The sequence below is a fragment of the Abramis brama genome (assembly GCF_963993115.1).
Source record: "Abramis brama genome assembly, chromosome: 15".
Taxonomy (NCBI): domain Eukaryota; kingdom Metazoa; phylum Chordata; class Actinopteri; order Cypriniformes; family Leuciscidae; genus Abramis; species Abramis brama.
The window spans coordinates 434,154-454,997 of NC_139977.1; the positions used below are offsets into that span (position 1 = coordinate 434,154).

Here is a 20,844-nt window from a genome sequence, read left to right on the forward strand (position 1 = left end):
TATAAAGACAGGATGCTAGTATTTGTTTCGTATATGATAAAGCAAGTGATTTTATGTTTATATATCAGTCCTTTCAGTAATTTGTATTGTGTCCGGACAGGCATCTCAATGTTCTCCATATGCATGTTTCCTCATCGCACTAAAATACTAAAACTTTTTAGAAATGCATGTAGTTTTGCATTTGGAATGTAATTAATTCTCCAAACTCTTACAGATCTATCAGCTTGGCAGAGCAGAAGAAGGTGTCAGTAAGTCATGATATTACAGTTTATCTGTCATTATTCTGAACTGAATCTGCAGGATGAAACTCAATCAGAGTCAGTAACTCTTCAGTTCACCTTCACAAAGCTTGGTTAATCATTCCCTCAAGTCATGATAATAGCAGGTTTTGTGAGTCCATAAAACGCCTTCATGGCGAGACTGCTTTTCTGCAGGGTTAGTTAGATATGCCAGTGTTTTAAATTGTGTGTCTTTATGTTGTGTAAATTCTTATGCATTGCTTGAATGTCTTCATTGTGGTTTATATTTTATTTTTGCTGATAATGATCTTACTGCTCAGCTGTATGTTTTAATTGATTTGTGCTTTTTTTTTTTTTTTTTTTTTTTTTTAAATGTCTTTCGCAAATATATATTTATAAATGTATACACACGGGGTTATTACGGATAATATCTCATGCTGTTATCTAAAAGGATGATTCTAAATATTTTTTTTAAAAGAGCATTGGATATTGTCGAGTATCGGGTATTCACTTATTATTGCTTCTTGTAAATTTCATTTAAGTATTCCGCATTGCTGTTTTTAATGGGTTTTTTTTATTTTGTTTTTTTTTACTACATGCCTTTTCAATTAATGTTATAGTTTTTCTGTCTTATCAACGTTTCCATCTTCCTCTTCCAAACCTTTATGTTTGTTGTGACAGAATTATTGCATAATATCTCGCATTACAAAGTACAGTTTTGTACTTCATAACAGCCTGTTGATGTTTACACCGATGGATTATGATTGAGCATACACTACTACACGTGCTTAAATATTTAGTGCAATATTTCAAGCAAAATATTGTCTTTCATAGCCATAACTTTGTTTTAGGTTTGCTACAGCTCAATGATGCATGAACTGAATAAGTAAGACAACGAAAAAGACAATAGAGAATTTTTCTATTTTCCAAAACAGTAATGATTTATTAATGCACACTGAATTTCGTGTAAAGAGTACACTGTAAAAAAAAATCTGTAGAAATTACAGTATTACTGGCAGCTGCTTGCCAGTAACTTACTGTAGATTTAAATTGATGTTATTTACTGGCAACAGTTTGTTCAAAGTTAAATGAACATTAAACATTAACAAGTCTTTATCTTTACAGAATAAAACTAAAATAACAGCCTCATGCAAAGCATTCTGGGAACCAAAATGCAAAACAGAAAAACAGAAAAAGGTTGATGAAGATTTCTGGTTCCCAGAATGCTTTGCATTAGATTGTTATTTTATAGTTTTATTCTGTAAAGACAAAGACTTGTTAATGTTTAATGTTCATTTAACTTTGAACAAACTGTTGCCAGTAAATAACATCAATTTAAATCTACAGTAAGTTACTGGCAAACAGCTGCAAAACTACAGCAATTTTTTTTACAGTGTAGGACATATGCGCCAAAGAAAATATCACATTATTGTTATTATATTGTAAAAGAGAAAACATTTGAGGAGCTGTTTCTACCTGATCTGACCCTTCAAACCTACTGTAGTGTATAACCCAATTTAGTCAGGTTGATTCAGTGATTAAAAACCAGGTAATTTAGATTTTACATTTACATTTTTTTTCAGTGACTGATAGTTTTGTTATTGTTGTTTTAAGATTTGAATCTAAAAAAATATATGTTTCAAATAGGTAACGTTAATGTTAAAATCGGATGTTCCACGTCATGTAAAATATAGTTGAGAGAACACATTTTCACATAAATATAGTGTCGTTTGTTTATTTTTTTAATTATAACTATTCTAAGTATTTTGAATAGTTCAGTGAAGGCAATGAATGAGCGTAATAACACTATAACCATGATCACTTGATGTAAAAAAATATAATCCTTTCGGTTATTATAATTTTAAGAATGCCTAATTGAGACCGTGTGGCCATTAATGTTCATTCAGGAGAAGGTTCAGCTTTAATTGAAGGAGATATAGAATGTGGATTTCTTAAGAGCTGATGAAGATGGATTTTGAATAATTAATTAAACATGTTGAAGTGACATGCATTGTCTCCTTATCTTAAGCGATTAGAATAGCAGTCTGTGCTTGACTTCATATCAGTGATTGATTAATCAGCTGTTGAGATAAATTAGCTAAAGAAACCAAATGCTGCACATATAATTAAAGCGGCAGCCTTTTCTGCTTAAAATGCTTTTAAAAAATAATTAAAATGGCAATAAACCTCGAAACAATTACGGAAATATTTCCTGTTTTGTTCGATGCGCGATTTTTTCGGTAATAACATTGAATTCGTTATGCTATTTAAATCTTAACTCTAAAAGCCTACTTTAGATGTGATCCGATTTATTAGAATTTACACGACAATTCGAAGGGAGAAAAATAATCATGTGAATAACTAGAATTTACTTTCGTCAGAATCTGTTCAAAAACATCTTGCAGTGTTATTTTATTGTTCCTCGAGTTTAGGATACTAAAATAAATAATTATTCTGCCGAAGTGCTTTCAGGAATTATTATAATATGTTAATTATTATAATCACTCGTTTCCGTACAGACTGCACGCGATCACACGATCTTCGCTGTGTGTTCTCCGGATTCTCGGTTTTGTCATTGTCCTCCTCGGCAGGTTCGCTCACTTTCTTTCAGACAGTCTCTTGTTTGAATTGGGGAATGAATGAGTTTAGCGCGTCCTTGAGAGGCATGTCAGCATTGTGAACTCATTCTGTTAGTCTAAACCAGAGGAAGTGACCATTAACACGGGCCTCGACCTTTGGGGGAATTAAAGGCGTTATTATCAGTGGAAAAGGATCAGCAGAATTAGGGAAAACATCAGTTACGACAGACCTTTTCCTTCATATCATCTAAATGCACCTAAACACACAGAAACCGATAAAAACAGTCACTTAACGTGGCAAACCGTGATAAGGAATTGATTTTCAAGTTTTCTTTCTCTCTTTCATCCTAAAGGTAGATTTGGATATAATTGGAAATCATCTAGTGTAATCAAACAAAGTGCTGGAGGATAAAAACAAGGCCAATGGAAGATATTGTCAAATATCATATACGCATGTATTACGATGTCAAGCTTAATATATTGACGAGTTGAACTTGCGCGGAACTGAAACCTGCTTTCAAGTAAAACACTGGAAAATAGTTTTGTGAATGTAAAAAAAAAATAGTTGCGATACGCAGGGATATTTATATCGGCTAATTTCGTTAGATATGATTGATTATATTAATTAGAGAAACAATATTATTAAATTATAAGTGTAAATTCAAAGTTAATGAAGGCCAGGTTTTCGTTCATGTAAACGCTGTCAAGTTTGTTGCATTTAATCAAGCTAATGCCCACATTGATCATTATAATTATTTTAGAAATTCTTTGTTTTGAGGTTTATTCAAACATTACCATAAACATAAGCACAATTTTCAATCAACATGAGTACAACATAAAGTTATAGCTTTGTTATTTTGTCTACACATTCATATAATTTTTAACATTTTTTTCCCACTCGGAGTAGCCTAAGCATGCGGTAACAACTACGAGGACAGAATCCAGACTGTCGATGAGAGGACAACAAAACCTCTGCAAGACAATTAATACAATTAAGAGAACGGGACTCAAACACAACTGAAGACTATAATCTACTGCGGCCTTTCCCGCGCTAACGGTGTTCACTGTCCCCACTCGGAGATACCATCATTTTCAGTTTTGTTCCACGTTTTATATATATACAATGTATGAGTTTAACTTGTCTTCAAAACGTTGCAATCCAAATAATGGATTTAAATTGTTGTGCAAGTTTAGGTAAACACAGACAATCCGCATATTCCATTGCAAAATGCCGAACGCATCTAATCCAGCATGGTTGTCGTTTCTCCAGGTATCCGTTCATTGCAGTTTAACTGGTCAACTGTTAGGGTTAGGTCAGTTTAACTAGTCAACGGTTAGGGTTAGGTCAGTTTAACTGGTCAACTGTTGTACTGGCACGCGTTCAGACTCGAGCCCGGACTCTGAAGACCGCCGTATCCAAACGACGGGTGTTGCTTAGATTTGAGTCTTAACGTCGCGAGGCTGGAGTTGCAAGTGTCCCTGTACACGCTGTACGGAGAGCCCGGAGGTCCATACGGGCATGTAGACGAGCTCATCGCGGGACTGATCGCGGAGTTATTCAGGCCGATGTTGTTGAGGCCGGTGGTCGGCATGCCTGGCACAGCGGAATGTCCCATCCCGGACGCCATACTCATGGTTGAGATCGAGGTCGGGGCGGAGAACATGGACTGGGACGTGAGGGGACTCATGGAATTAAAGAAGGTAAAGTTCTTCGTGGACAGTGGGTTTGGGGCCAGTCCTTTGTTGGTCCAGTTGTTGTAGGTGTAAGCCGGATACACGTCATCATATGGTTGCATTAATCCGCTGAACTGCGGCAGGTAAGTGTTCTTACACAGGTCCATCTGCTGGTTTCGTTCCCTCTTTCTCCATTTCGCCCTTCGATTCTTGAACCAAACCTAGAGGAGTAACGCATTATATTTACTCAAGCGCAACCAATGCTATTAAACAGATCAAAACGTTCACTGGAAGCAGATAGCCTAACAGTAACTCTTCTTGCTGGCTGTATAGCGAGTAATCTGCATTTGTTATGCGAATATAGCCCTACTTAATTGATCATTTTAAATATAAATATCATTTAAAAAAAGTATGTCGATAAATTAAACCAACCGTGAAATGTCTGACATTTGATGAACGTTTCAATTCTAAATCCCTCACTATCAAAATTGTAAATGTGGGTCAGAATCTGGTTCTGGAATACTGCGGTATTATCTAAAAGATCGACCTACTGAGAAATATTTCTAAATATCGCTGAACAAAACTCAGGAAGAATATATTGCCTAGTTTTTCCTTAAGAGAGATTTAGAGATTGTAATCCTTTAAATAATGAAAAACAACCCTTAGCCTGCGTTTGTTAAAAATTATACATTTTCCTATTATTAATAACAGGGTATTACTGAGAATACAATTTACAAAAAAGAAACACTTTTTAGAACTAATAAGACTTGATTAACGATTTATTTAGCTAATAAAATATGTAATTTTACGTTTAATGTTTTTTGATTGTTCTTTCAAAATAAGTATAGGATATTTTTCAGACTTCTTGAAACATAGGCTCATCCTGTAAGCTGAAATGTTCTCACGCATATGTCCTGAGAGCATGTGCACAGTGGTGTGTGTGTGGTGTGTTCTCGTACCCGGACCCGGGCCTCGGTGAGGTTGGTCCACACCGCGATCTCCTCTCGGGTGCTCATGTCCGGGTAGCGGTTCCTCTGGAAAGTGGCTTCGAGCTCCTGGAGCTGCTGGCTGGTGAAGTGAGTCCTCTGCCGTCTCTGCTTCTTTTTCTTGGACTCATCCGAATTTCCATCGTCGCTTTTCTGCTCGACAGACCTCTCCTTTTCTGGGGAGAATAATTTTGAAATCTTGTGAAATCTAGTGAGTAGCGCGTATTTTTGCCGTTGATTTGGAAGGAGTCGGACACAAAACGAGAGTCGGACAAAAGGGAATAATGTAATGATTCTGTTGCACAGTGCTTGTCAATCCACATATGCAAACAAGCCTTATTAAAATGCGTCAATGGGACGGAAACTATTTGAATACAGTTGGCTACCTACGTACAGCTAAGTGTATATTTTAAGTTTATTTTTATTTATTTTTTTGTATTTGAAATATCAAGATAGAAGATGGCCTATAGGCCTATGCAGTGGAAATGTTTTAAAATCAGGCCTAGTTCATTGTTGTTTACAGCACTACATTTATGTTTGCAGTTTATACAACACTGTCATAAAAACGCATTTAATTGTAAAATTTACAACAGTGGAAATTTAAACCGCGTTTTTTATATGATCAAAACGGATAGGCCTATATAGAGTTTTAAGGACGCCATATCTGTAGGCTAATTCTAAACGTGAATTTCTATTTAGTTTTTAGAGTTTGCAAAGTAGCAAGAGGCTAATGTGCATCAAGCACTGCACGGTTTCTGCAAAATTAGACTGGAAAAAAAACAGCTAAACAGTTAAACAAATGACGTACTAAAACAAAATATTTTACACGTTAGGTATGGAAAGCAAACTTATTTTTAACACGTGTAAATGTATCCTATGCGTTTGGTCAAAAAGGCTAGCTTGTGTTTTCGCTCTCTGTATGGTTATGTAAATGCAGATACGCGTGTTTACCTGCGGTTTCATTATCTGAAGACTCGCTGCTCGTGTTCTCGAGTGTTTCTCTGGTGCTGTTGCTTCTCGGCAGATGGAAAGACGAGGCCATGTCCACATTCAGTCCTCCTTTAAAACAATCATGTGTTATTAAATCTCTTCAGCGGTGTGAAAGCGAGCGTCAGCAGACTCGCTACGCGATTTTTTAATGAATAAGCCCGTGAACAGCCGCGATCTCCAGCAATATTGTCCTCAAAAGCACCTCAGATCGGCTATATTCCTGAAGAGTAGATGTTCGGAGTGAACGACTGAAGTGTCCAACAGCAGGACCCACCCTCTGCTCACTTCAGTCCCACCCACAGAGGAAAAGCATTTTTCATACAAGTAAAGTTTTTCCCTTCAAAACTTCTCCGCCGAGCTTCTGGCATTATTGTGTATCAGAAACAGTGTTTTTGGACTCAGTCTGCAGCGCCATGAACAGTGAGAGGCTGTTACTTTAACAAACAGCTGATATACCAATGTCCAGACATTTTCAAACAAACAAAAAACATATTATCCATAAAATCCATCAGTTCTACCGCGCTTTTTAGCAGTTAGACTGCAGCACTCAGAACCACCGCTATAATTAACATTAGCCTATTATTATTTTACATAAAGGATATTCTTGAAGCCTAACTGTGCACAAGGCAATTACCAATTACTGTTATTGTCGTGCAGTTTAATATCAGTCATTGAAGCAATGTCAGTATTTGTCTTTTAATAATAATTTAAAAAAGTCTAACATTCCAATTTGTAGTTGGGCTTTTGTTATTTTGAACCAGCAAACCAAATGTGTGTTCAGTAGAAAAATACTTTGAGGTTCATGAACACGCTGTTATATTGAATGAATGTTTAGGATTAATGCATATATATATTATTATTATTATTATTTCTACAAAAATGATTAGTAGGCTAGCCAACCACTATCGCCCAAACCATGACGTAGCCTAACACAACCTAAAATTGCCAAATAAAATGCAATATAATATGGGTTTATTGTGACAGTTTCATGTCACTGAGAGAACATCTCGCTGCCAGGTGTGATTGTTCTGTAAAGTTTATTGAAGTTAGTGGCGCTGTTGGTGAGAATATAATGATGAAGATCCATAACCTGCGAAAAATAGGAAAAGCGCCTTTTCTAAATGTTCACGGCACAACTTTCTCAAAGTAATTAATTAGACACTCATATTCTTAATTTAAAAACAAGCCTACTCATCTGACATACTTTATTATCATCATTATTATGTTGCATTATTATTATCATTATAGAAATTTACGGAGAAAACCTTTAGATCTATCAGCTGCATTTCCTTCCACAGACATTAACAAATAAAAACACTTGGTCTGACAGCAGAATGCACGTGTTTCTTCTTATGTTATATTAACCCATACATTATTCGCGTTATACTCTTGTAGGAATTACCCCGGATGCATTAAGTGTTGCACAAGCACTTCTTTCTCGGGTATTTAAATAATCTTCCCAATGAAAATCCCCAAAACACCATCGTCTACGAAGACCTAAAGATTCCTTTCGCTTGCTTGCAGGAGAACTACAGCTATAGAAAGCTATCTGTAATTCTATGACAATGTGTGTATTGAATAACAGAAAATAATAGTAATATTGGTGCCTCGGTATCTTATATAGAGATTAATTTCACGAAATTTCCATTATTTTATTTGTAGTTTAATTCAAGCAAATAAATACCAAATAAATAAATAGTTTTATGTTTATAACGAACACTGAAGATAGACGCGTGGAATCATAGTTCGCCTAATATGTGCATTTGAAAAGTGTGGATCAACATACAACTATCATTCAGAGATATTTTATGAGCAGGTAAGAATTTGCATATTTTAGCTATAAGATTCTTCGGGTTGTTCGCGCTCACAGCATCACTTTAACATCTGTGTCAGACCTGAAGCAAAACAAAGATGTCTAAAGATGCATGCAAATTAAAGACAAAACAATCACTTACATTTAATCTCTTAATGAAAGCTAAAACGAATATCGCATATTACCAGTTCAGCCTTTTCAGGTTTTGGCCTTCCTTGTGAATTCAGACAATAAACTGCAGTTTACTAACCGATTTAACTAAATAACCCAGATAGTATTCGACAAAGAAATAAATAGGCTAATACTAGGCTATATGAAAAAAAATATATATATAATTTAATATTTTAAAGAGGCCAGTGGATTTCGAAGACTTTAAGGAAGCCTGTAAATTAACGCTGGAGGATATTCTAATAATATTTTTAACGACAATGTAGCCAAACAAACAACTTGTCTTAGTTGTGACCGCAACTTGACTGGAAGGCTGTTATTATTATTATTATTATTATTAGCCTATTATTATTATTATTATTATTATTAGCCTACTATTATTAAGAAAAAGAAGAACGGTCGCGAAGAATTAATGCGCCGCATGTGAATGTATTGACAACTGAAAAATAAGCATTTTATAGCAATGCGCAAATACGTCAGATGGTTAAGTGTACTCTAATTCATTTCAGAACTATACTAAAATACTAAGATGTTATTTTTGAAAACACTCGAGCTCACGCACTCATGCAAACACGCACATTCTCAAAACTTTTGAAAACGTGTACCAAAATAAAACTCTAAAACATCCTCAAATCAAAACGCTTTTGTTAAATGATGATCACCTCACTCGTGAACTATGTAGGCCTAAAGAAACAGAATCCTGTCTTTCTCTCGTTCAAGCAGCCACATGCACCCGCAGGACAGTGCACGAGCCGCAGTGCACGAGCCGTAGACTCCTGCGGTTTAACCTGCACACTGTATGCACAGCACGCGCCTTATACTGCTACATTCGTGTCATAGTTTGTATATTCATTTATTTATATTAATTGCTTTGCATAACCACATGTTGACCGCGTTATAACAACCTATTATACAAAGCGAAAACAACAAAACTCTTAAAGGCTAAGATAATAAATATTATTACAGATACTGCACTACATATTTCCAAACATTGTTAAAAAGCGAGGAATAATGACTCACGTGTCAGTTCTCTGAAAGGCTGTTTGGTTCCTTTTCTCGAGTGTTAAATCGTCTCCATGCATTTATAATATATAGTTCCTAAAATGTGTGGTTGTTGTAAGCAACGCTGAAGTTTATGCGCGAGAAGACGCGCGCCGGAGCCTCTATCGGGTACACCGAGCGATCGTGACGTCACACCCCAGCGCGCGGTCCGTATGACGTCACTCGCGCATGCCTGACGGAGGATGAGTGACATCTCAGACCACTGTCAGTGTGTGGTCACTTATGAGTTCTGCTATAGCTTTATTTCGCACTGTTAGGTTATTTTCTTTTTATGTATTTTAGTAGGCTATATTTGAATAGCCTTTTTAAAGTAGGTTATTTTATAAGTAAAGATTTTAAAGATTTTTTGAAGACAATGAATGGTTCACATGTAAGCTATGTAAAGTATATGTGACAGTAGAGATCACATTTTTAGGAATGGGTTTAGCCTACTTTTAACTATATTTTTTAAATAAGTTGCTTATACGGTCTTAAACGGAATGTAGGCTATAAATGAATGAGTAAAAATCAATCGCTAAAAACAAGAAGAAGCTTCGAATGAAAAAAACAAAACAAAAAAACAGAAAAAATATTAAATATATGATGAATTATACAGTGTTATAATTAATTCAATTAATTCGTCTGTGATTACTCGGAGATCGTTGGCATGTTCAGTTCGTAGGCTATATTTCTTATTGTTCCGAAATTATAAATATTAAAATACAGATAAGTTAAACACACAAACATTTACCCAAGATAGATTATAACGCACTGATGGAATAATTTTAGAAAACTTTAATGAGTAAAACAGCTGACCCGAGCTCTTACATTCAGTCCTTGATTTATCTTTATTTTATTTGAGTAATTTAGCCTCTGTGCCACCAATAAATTGACGTTCACCATTCAATTGCATCTTCGTTTATTTTGTTTTTCAGTCAGTAAATAACCATGAGCGGCCCGAGCCTTAACATTTCTGACAGTTTCATGAAGCTCATTGATTATAAGATTATAACACGAACTTCCAGTCTTATATGCTGTTCTATCTAAGGCTACATTTTAAATATGTTTGTAATTTTTGTATCTCAGAAGAGTTGTGGCACCAACACACCTGCTGTTATCATGCATATGAGATAAATACACAGACAAAGAGATTATTGCATGTTTAAATATCATCTCAGTCATTTCCCTCTGGATTTACAAACGCGATTAATAAAATACATTTTGTTCTCCAGAATTATGGCCGCACAGTTTTGCATCGACAGAGGTCATGTGTCATTGGAAACCAATTTGATGGAAGTGGTGTAATTTTTTTCACCAAAGTCATCTATTGCCTCGATGACATCGGCCGTTTGCTCTGAAAGTGTGTTATTGTAATTCCCGAAGGCTTGAGAGTCTCTGCGAGTGTGTTTATTTGCGGAGATTATCGTGTCTGACCTCCATCACACTGAGTATAGCTCGAGCTCTCCTGGATCTGGGTCCTGACACACACTCAAGGCTTCTGTGTGAGACCAGAACACTCAACACATCTCGCGGTTAGACCGTAGGATATTCTCTGATCTGTTGGAATTAGAGTTATTATTGCTATTTGTTTATGCATTTAAAACAGCTGCAGTTGAAAAACAGTGTAAAGGAATAATTCCCGACGGGCCGCTGAATTACTGAACACGCACATTATGAAGCGGTCGTGCATTAGCCTAGGCCTACTTTACAATAATGGAGCAAATTAATATACAACGGTTTCCATTTACTAATACATATTTTCCCACGTTATTTCAAGACAGAGAGAAAGAGAGCATGTGTGTGTGTGTGTGTGTGTAAGAAAGAAAAGAGAGATTTTTAAACACACAGCTTCAACCCCATAACACAGGTATCAAAATGAGTTCTCCTTCAACCACAGTACAGACGATCTTATTATTATAACATTGTAATTAAAAAAATATTCTATATCATTCATTAATTTAAAATGCTTAAATTCAGCAACAAGTCTTCAAGCGTTGAGATATTAAGAGATTAAGAGAAAGAAAGATTAAGTGTTCGGCTGCAGTGTCTAATAATAGCGAAGTGTTCAAAAACAGCCTCTCCGATATTGACTAATGAAACTAAACAAAAAGTGTGTGTGTGTGTGTGTGAGAGAGAGAGAGAGAGAGAGAGAGAGAGAGAGAGTGAGCAGGAATAAAACACAGAGCGCGCTTGATAAAAAGTAATTTCGTGTAAAAAGAAAATGGACACTGTCATTTTTATCCTGCCGTGTGTGTGTGTGTGTGTGTGTGTGTGTGTGTTTGGTCATGTTTTTATCCTGCTGTGTGTGTGTGTGTGTGTGTTTGGTCATGTTTTTATTCTGCCGTGTGTGTGTTTGGTCATGTTTTTATCCTGCCGTATGTGTGTGTGTGTGTGTGTGTGTGTGTGTTTTTATCCTGCTGTGTGTGTGTGTGTGTGTGTTTGGTCATGTTTTTATCCTGCCCTGTGTGTGTGTGTGTGTGTGTGTGTTTGGTCATGTCTCTCTGGGTTATTTTAGCAGCAAAGATCATTTAAAAAACTGGAAAATGAAATAAAGTGACATGTAATGCTGGTCTGGATAAAGAACTTTACTGGATGAAGAAAAAGTTGTCTCAAAATCACTGTAATCAAAGTTTTTTTTTTTAAAAAAAAGCTAAATTCTAAAAACAGTTGTAAGACTCAGAAGCGCTGAGCTCGGTCTCTCTGGATGTGTTAATCAGAGGACACTGGCCCAGTTCACAGGGAGAACTACTGATTTGTCATCATAAAGAAAATCGTGTATTTTCCAATTCTCTCATTGTTGCCAGTTTGATACTGTTACTGTATAAACGTTGTCAAGTAATTGTATAAGAAATGATCACAGTTTTTGCCAGTTACATCATATGTATAATTGACACAAAAATGTGGCTCCAATATCTCAGTGTAACGGCTGATTTCAAGAGCCCCTGTTGTGCTGTTTTAAAGGCTCTTACTGTTGTTGTGGAGTCTCCTACAACAGGGTTACAGGCATCAAAGGTCAAAAAACACTTTCAATTTCTCATAATATACATTGAACATCACCACATTTTTCAATAATTCTCAAACACTAGATGGATGAAACAGTCTCTCTAAATCCCTCCTTTAGTCTGTGATTGGTCTACTCTGCTCTGATTGACCAGACAGCTCAGTCTGTTGTGATTGGTCTACTCTGCTCTGATTGGCCAGACAGCTCAGTCTGTTGTGATTGGTCTACTCTGCTCTGTTCTGATTGGTCAGATGGCCCAGTCTGTTGTGATTGGTCTACTCTGCTCTGATTGACCAGACAGCTCAGTCTGTTGTGATTGGTCTACTCTGCTCTGATTGACCAGACAGCTCAGTCTGTTGTGATTGGTCTACTCTGCTCTGATTGGCCAGACAGCTCAGTCTGTTGTGATTGGTCTACTCTGCTCTGTTCTGATTGGTCAGATGGCCCAGTCTGTTGTGATTGGTCTACTCTGCTCTGTTCTGATTGGTCAGATGGCCCAGTCTGTTGTGATTGGTCTACTCTGCTCTGTTCTGATTGGTCAGATGGCCCAGTCTGTTGTGATTGGTCTACTCTGCTCTGATTGGCCAGATGGCCCAGTCTGTTGTGATTGGTCTACTCTGCTCTGTTCTGATTGGTCAGATGGCCCAGTCTGTTGTGATTGGTCTACTCTGCTCTGTTCTGATTGGTCAGATGACTCAGTCTGTTGTGATTGGTCTACTCTGCTCTGTTCTGATTGGTCAGATGGCCCAGTCTGTTGTGATTGGTCTACTCTGTTCTGTTCTGATTGGTCAGATGGCCCAGTCTGTTGTGATTGGTCTACTCTGCTCTGTTCTGATTGGTCAGATGGCCCAGTCTGTTGTGATTGGTCTACTCTGCTCTGTTCTGATTGGTCAGATGGCCCAGTCTGTTGTGATTGGTCTACTCTGCTCTGTTCTGATTGGTCAGATGACTCAGTCTGTTGTGATTGGTCTACTCTGCTCTGTTCTGATTGGTCAGATGGCCCCGTCTGTTGTGATTGGTCTACTCTGCTCTGATTGGCCAGATGGCCCAGTCTGTTGTGATTGGTCTACTCTGCTCTGATTGGCCAGATGGCCCAGTCTGTTGTGATTGGTCTACTCTGCTCTGTTCTGATTGGTCAGATGACTCAGTCTGTTGTGATTGGTCTACTCTGCTCTGTTCTGATTGGTCAGATGGCCCCATCTGTTGTGATTGGTCTACTCTGCTCTGATTGGTCAGATGGCCCAGTCTGTTGTGATTGGTCTACTCTGCTCTATTCTGATTGGTCAGATGGCCCAGTCTGTTGTGATTGGTCTACTCTGCTCTGATTGGCCAGATGGCCCAGTCTGTTGTGATTGGTCTACTCTGCTCTGTTCTGATTGGTCAGATGACTCAGTCTGTTGTGATTGGTTTACTCTGCTCTGATTGGCCAGACGGCCCAGTCTGTTGTGATTGGTCTACTCTGCTCTGATTGGTCAGATGGCCCAGTCTGTTGTGATTGGTCTAAGTCAGACTAAACGCCCAGTACCATGAGTTAACTTCAGCTCCTCCGGAGGCTTCCTAAAGCTCAGTGATTTTACACGGTTAAGACAGTAACAGTGATGTTGATTTTACCATATCAAGCTGAGCGCGAGTCGATGGGGAAACACCTGAACCTCCATCGCAAGGACGACTCGAGCAGGACTCAGTGTTTCAGCAGTGTACAGTGTCGATGGATATGTGTGAAACTTTTAAAACATTTTTTGTTGCAAAAATTGAAAAAATTAGGTCTCAAATTCCTCTGGCTGTTTGTGATATTACAGCTACACCATCTGTTCCTGTGGTGTTTGATCACTTTGATGTTCTTGATCATCCTAGTTTGGTAAAAATAGTAGATCAGTTAAGGCCATCAGACTCCCCACTAGATATAGTCTCATCAAAGCTAATCAAACAGGCTTTTGATACAGTCGGTCCTAGTGTTTTAAATATAATAAATAGCTGCCTTGTATCAGGGTCTGTGCCTGTCATTTTTAAACATGCTATGGTGCAGCCTTTAATTAAAAATACCAATTTGAACTTTAGACCTATTTCAAAATGGTCATTTCTCTCAAAGATACTAGAGAAAGCAGTTCTCATTCAGCTGGAGTCTTTTTTAAATGAAAATTTGCTTTTTGAAGAATTTCAGTCTGGTTTTAGGAAACATCACAGTACAGAATCTGCACTTTTAAAAGTTCTTAATGATGTTTTATTGACTGTAGATTCTGGAAACGCAGCAGTTTTGGTGTTACTCGATTTGAGCGCGGCATTTGATACCATAGACCACGAAATTCTTATCGCACGGCTGGAGAGGTTGGTAGGGATGCAAGGCGTTGTTTTAAATTGGTTTAAGTCTTATTTAACAAACAGAAGTTTTTCAGTTACCATGGGGGAATTTACATCTTCGTCTGCCCCTCTTAAATGTGGGATACCTCAAGGGTCCATCTTGGGACCCATTTTGTTTTCATTATGCATGCTTCCTATTGGTGCTATCTTTCAAAAACACAGAGTATCATTTCACTGCTATTCAGATGATACACAGATATATATGCCTGTAAAAAAAGGAAGACAATCATTCATTAGGGCCCCTTTTAGCATGTCTGAATGATTTGAAAACTTGGCTGGCTGCAAATTTTCTGCATCTAAATGAATGTAAAACTGAGATTGTTGTGTTTGCACCCTCTAATGTATCTGAGTCACCCTGGGTTGATGTAGGTTCTTTATCTATTTATTGTAAATCCATGGTGAAAAACTTGGGGGCAATTTTTGATAACTCCCTAAAATTTGACAAACAAGTAAACGCTGTTGTGCGATCAGGCTTCTTTCAATTAAGAACCTTGACAAAAGTCAAGTCATTTTTGTCATTTGAGGACTTAGAGAGAGTAATGCAAGCTTTTGTGACCTCATGTTTAGACTACTGTAATGCCCTGTATGCAGGAATTAATCAGTCGACTTTGAGACGTTTGCAAATTGTTCAAAATGCCGCAGCTAGATTGCTGACAGGATCTCGGAAGCGGAACCATATCACTCCAATTTTGTTTTCTTTACATTGGTTGCCTATCCGTTATAGGATTGATTTTAAGATTTTGTTGTTTGTTTTTAAATCTCTAAATGGTCTGGCACCACCTTACCTCTCAGATCTATTGCAGATATACTCTCCTTCAAGATCACTTAGGTCTTCTGACCAGAAAATGCTAATTGTCCCAAGGTCAAGACGCAAACTTTGGGGTGATCGTTCCTTTTCAGTGTTGGCTCCGAAATAGGCTGCCTTTGCATATTAGAACTGCCTCCACAGTGGTATCTTTTAAATCTTTTTAAAAACTCATCTTTTTTCTCTGGCTTTCCTGTCAAAACCAAATAGCTGAGTTAGTTGATTGTTTGTTTTATGAGAGTAGTTAGATATCTGCATAATATTGTATAAATTTGCTTTTTGCATGTTTTTACAAATTGTACAGCACATTGGTCAACTACCCATTGTTTTTAATTGTGCTTTATAAATAAATTACCTTACCTTACCTTACAGCTGTAAATCCTCACCGTCAGCATTAACAAGATTATTTTCATCAACGAACTGTGAAACTTACACAAGTTTATGCAAATGTATCTTCTAGTGATGTAGAACCGTAACGCATTGGGATTCAAAACACAAACGAGTCGTAAAGGCGGTTCAGAGTCGATTCTTTCTTTTTGGAGACAATAACTTTATTTATCGTGCACTTTCGACTTTACAACTTTACATAACGTCTACATTCACAAATAGCTAGGCCTATATTACACACGGCATAAAAAGGAATATTCTAAAAACCATAACAGGGGCACTTTAAGCAATCATTCATGCAACAATATGTGAATCCTTATGTTCAGTAACTAATGAAACCTGCTATATTAGAGTTCAATCATCATTATTACTACTTTGCACGGTAAGTGGTTTGAAAAAACTCCTAATCATTTAACTTCAGCAAATATATTGTGTTGCAGACATGAATGAGACACAGCGAACAAAAATATGTTCTAAGAACGTTTTGCTAACATTGTTATTCCTGAATGTTTCTGTAAAGTTCAAAACGTCCAGTTTTTTCTTGGTTATGAAAACATTAAGCGAACATTCAATTTCTTCATTCTTATTATGGGAATGTTACTTCTGAATGTCCTCTGAACGTTCTGAAACATTTAAACGAAATAAACATCCTGCTAAAACATTTTAAAATAACGTCCATGAATGATGTATAATGTTTTTATGCTAACGTTATTAAAAACCATGTAGGCTAATGTTTTAACAAACGTTCTATTAACGTTACTGGAAAAACGTTTGTTCATAACTTTGAGAGAACCCTGACAGAACAAATGTCATGTTTTCATTCATGCAATCAAAATATTTGATTTCCAAAGATATGAATTAATTTAGCAGTTATGGCATTGTAAAGCACAGTGCAGTACGCACACTACATTGCATTTAATTGCATTTAGTTTAAGAAATGTACATATTTTTACTGGATATAATAAACAAGTCAAGTTTTTTTTTTATTATTATCAAAAGTCACTTGTATGTTTTGGACCATTTATTATACTAAAGGTAGTGAAAACATGTATTTATGTCAATCAACTTAACTTATCTAGCTTGTTCTATGCAAGCTCTTTTAAAAGCTTGAGTTCTGAATATTTTGCTTCTAAGCTTCTTCCACATTTCCTTTCATGGTTGTTTACGTATGCATGCGTGTGTTTTTAAGATATTTCACACATAGTAACTGAATGTAGTTGTATCTAAACACTCATTCGTGGGAGCTGAGCATTTCTACGCCAGTACTCTGGGCTCTTTATGTGTCCTGACAATAAGATTTATCGAGCAAACATTACCGTTGTGAAAAATACATATTTAAACAATTTTTTCTCGGACAAACAAAGAGACAAAGTAAAGCAAGGGCGATGTCAGGGTTAGGGTTAGTGAATGTCCCGTGGAGGAGTGTAGTAGTCTCGCTTCAGGGCTTCTGAATGAGGGAAGAAGGTGAGGTCTTCACCGGAGTCCTCCGAAGAAAAGCTCACTGTCGACAGAGACAAAACGCTGGAAAGATGATTGAAAAGCTGCCAGAGATTCAGAGAGGTGCGCTTCCACTGAACAAATACAGAGCACACAACATGGCCGGAGTTAGAGAAGTATAGCGAGACTGTTTCTGTTAGGAGTCAATCATCTAAATAAATAAATAAGCTCTTCAGCACTGTGCAGATTCAGCCCTCGAGCGCGAGAGACTACGAAACCTCAAACCTCAAACCTTCTGGTTTAGATGAGACTAAAGTAGTGTTGTTTGCTCTGAAAGTGATAAAGCATGTTTGACATTTCAACGTCAGGCTTTAAGCCACATGAACATGCACAACATTTTCTATTTCATCTATATGTAAGTCAGTGGTGTTTTAGGCAAAGTTCTCACATTTTTATATACGTATATATTAAATGTAAATTTATTTCCCTGTTACACTTAATTTTCCTGGTTAAATAAACATTACATAAAAAAGACAGACCAAATACAATTCTAATTTGTATTTTCACTCTAACTATGTAATGTTCTATTTATTAAAACCAAGTATATATTTCATCAACTTAGTGTTTTTACGCATTTTTACATTTATTCCAAAATAATAACCAAAGTCAGTAACATTTTAAGCAATATATATTATTTGTGAACTGATGTATTGTTTTTAATAGTGTTTAATGAGCTTGATGACTGTATGAGAGGTGCATGATGCCTGTTCATAAACAGATCTGCAAAAAGAAGAACACAGGATATATTTATAAAGCCTTGTGATTAAACGAAAATCAAAACACTTTCCTCTTTATATCTCATATTGTGTTTTGGGGCTGTTGTGGAAGCACTGAAGTCAGCTGAGAGCTAATCTGTGCAAAAACATGCATTAAGAATGGCAGTAATGAAGAAGACTGGGCTAGTGTAAATCTGCCCTGAACTGAGCGTCAGAGTATAATCTGTTTGATTAATGAAACATTAACCTGGCGATTGGCATGTGCCGAGAGACTGAGCATTCCAGCCTCTTTCTGTCCAGAAACGCACATCTGTCTGGAATACGATTTACTGCCGGCTCTGGGAATCCAACATGCTCCAGATCTGGGAAAACCCTCTCAAGTGCCACAGCGAGGAGCAACCCTGCCTCTTTATCTAGATCTTCAGATAAAGCGCTATCTGCACTCATAAAGCTGCTCGCAGTGCCTCTACTCTTCAATGCCACTGCGGTCGAGACGCAGATAAAGCTCAGGCCAAACACAGGCTCATTTAGAAGGCCAATAAAAGACTGGTACCTGGGAACGATCGAACTCTTCCCTGTGTGTCCGAGATGAATGGCATGGACTCTGGATATCCTCACAGGGAATGGAAACTGATGGTTCTTAGCAGAGCAAGACACGCGTGTGAAGAAGAGCTCTGATATACGGTTCGCATCAGATTCTCAAACACACAGGGTTTATTATAGCAGAGCATTTCTGGGTAAGTTTCCACTCTCTAACTGAGTGGCAGATATGACTGGCATGCAGAGAAAGGACCACAGTGTTGGCTGCTCATTTCCTTCCCATCGACGCTGTTTTCTTAGGAGAGAAGCCCAAACATGATGGGCCTGTGTATTCGGGAGAATACGCCTTTGTCTGGGCGTCCCAGGTAAGATAAAGGAGACAGAGAGAGAGAGAGAGAGGGAGTGAAGAGCGTTGCTTACAGGACCACCAGTGTTGAGTGTGTGTGTGTGTGTGTGTGGCCGCGTTCGCTGTGTGTTTGTTGCTGGGTGTGTTTGTGTACACATGCAAACATGTGTGACTAATTCAGGCAGCAGGACTTTGTATGGGATGATTCAGTGAGTCAGGAGGTGTAGGAACTCGATCTCTGTCCCCCTAAACTGCACATTTACTCTGGTTTTTCCTCAGAAACAGGTAAAACCAGCGGGTCACATGACGTCACCTGGGTCACACGGGAGTACAGGAGAGTCCGTGGGGAAGAAGAATCAAGAACAAGAGTCATTTGTTTCCTAGACGGAGACTCCTGGTTCTTTCTCTTGAGTCTCAGTAAGAATAGCTATTTCTCCTCCAACTTTCCAGTGATCAAAGCTGTCCACATTCGTTTTATAGCTCTGGACTCAATAACCGGCTCATTCGCTTTTAAAGAACTGTGGGTATATAAGTGTAAGACTTCAAACATACTTCTGAACAGTGTTGGGGGAAGTTACTTTGAAAAGTTATGCATTACAATATTGCGTTACTCCCTTTAAAAGTAACTATTTGCATTACTTGGTTACTTTTAAAAAAGTAATGCTTTATGTTACTTGTGCATTACTTTTTCTCACCTGAGCTGGGCCTGTTTTTTCTTTTTTTCTTTTTTTTTTCCTAGTTATTTGTTTTGTTGTTTTTGATTCTATTTTGGGGCAAATGTAAAGGCCCTTTTACACCAAAATTGAAATAATAAGGCTGAAGAAAATGTAAATTCACGCGTGTACAGTAGAGGGCACAGAATAAACTTCACAAATAAAAACAAAAAATCTAAAGTCATTTTTGCTTATAGTTTCACTGAATCATCGAAGATCAGCAGCAAGTACATTGGTCAATAAAGTGAGATTAAATGCATAAAAATGTATGTTTTATTTAACATATTTAGTTATTGAAGGTTTTTCGTAGTATTCTGATTCTGCATTTCACTGATTTTTGAGGAATACTGATTCTTTTTTGTGCAACTGAGATGAGTAAATGCTCACATTTAGTCTAGAACGACAATAACCATCATGTTTACACACACACACACACACACACACACCTCATGAGGACAGGAGAGCTGTCAGTCAATAAAAAAAGTAACTTGCATTATTTATTTGAAAAAGTAACTCAAGATATTTTGCTGTAAATTTAACTAGCGTTACTAGTAACTTGAAAAAAGTAATCTGATTGTGTAGCTCGAGTTACTTGTAATGCGTTCCCCAAACACTGCTTCTGAACTCCTGAGCTCTACTGGGCCAGTTCCCTTAAAGTCTTAACTTTGAGCCCTTAAAGTTCCTTAATGGTACACATTAACTACTGTCAGGTACTAATTGTATATCCTTGTATGCGACACCTCGCTGTATAATGGATGCTGCTATGAATTAAAGCACATGGTGAGGATTGATGTTGGAAGACATGCACTAAAGAGCAACGTGACACTGGCCATTAACTGCTGAAGTGTATGAACGTCATCAAACGCTAAATGATGCTCAGCAGAGAAGAACTTCATGGGTTTCTGATGTGAGTAATATGAAGCTGGCACAGCTCAGGCCTCACAGTTAAAACAAAGGAAAATATTCAACATAGACTCACTGAAAAAGGATC

General features: G+C 37.3%; 1 protein-coding gene across 2 annotated transcripts; it reads right to left on the reverse strand.

The window, feature by feature from the left end:
• Window positions 1–2,133: 2,133 nt before the first annotated feature.
• Window positions 2,134–9,590, reverse strand: pitx1 (paired-like homeodomain 1). 2 transcript variants are annotated; one of them, XM_084137395.1, is made up of 4 exons: window positions 9,470–9,590; window positions 6,430–6,537; window positions 5,452–5,654; window positions 3,578–4,713 (listed from the first exon to the last, which is right to left on the reverse strand). In XM_084137395.1, the coding sequence occupies exons 2-4, from the start codon at window positions 6,518–6,520 to the stop codon at window positions 4,177–4,179; spliced, it is 831 nt and encodes a 276-aa protein (XP_083993521.1). In that variant the 5' UTR covers window positions 6,521–6,537; window positions 9,470–9,590; the 3' UTR covers window positions 3,578–4,176. The 2 variants fall into 2 exon arrangements, with proteins under 2 accessions (XP_083993520.1, XP_083993521.1); XM_084137394.1 differs by lacking the exon at window positions 9,470–9,590 and having other exon boundaries at window positions 2,134–4,713; window positions 6,430–7,320.
• Between the last annotated feature and the right edge of the window lie 11,254 nt (window positions 9,591–20,844).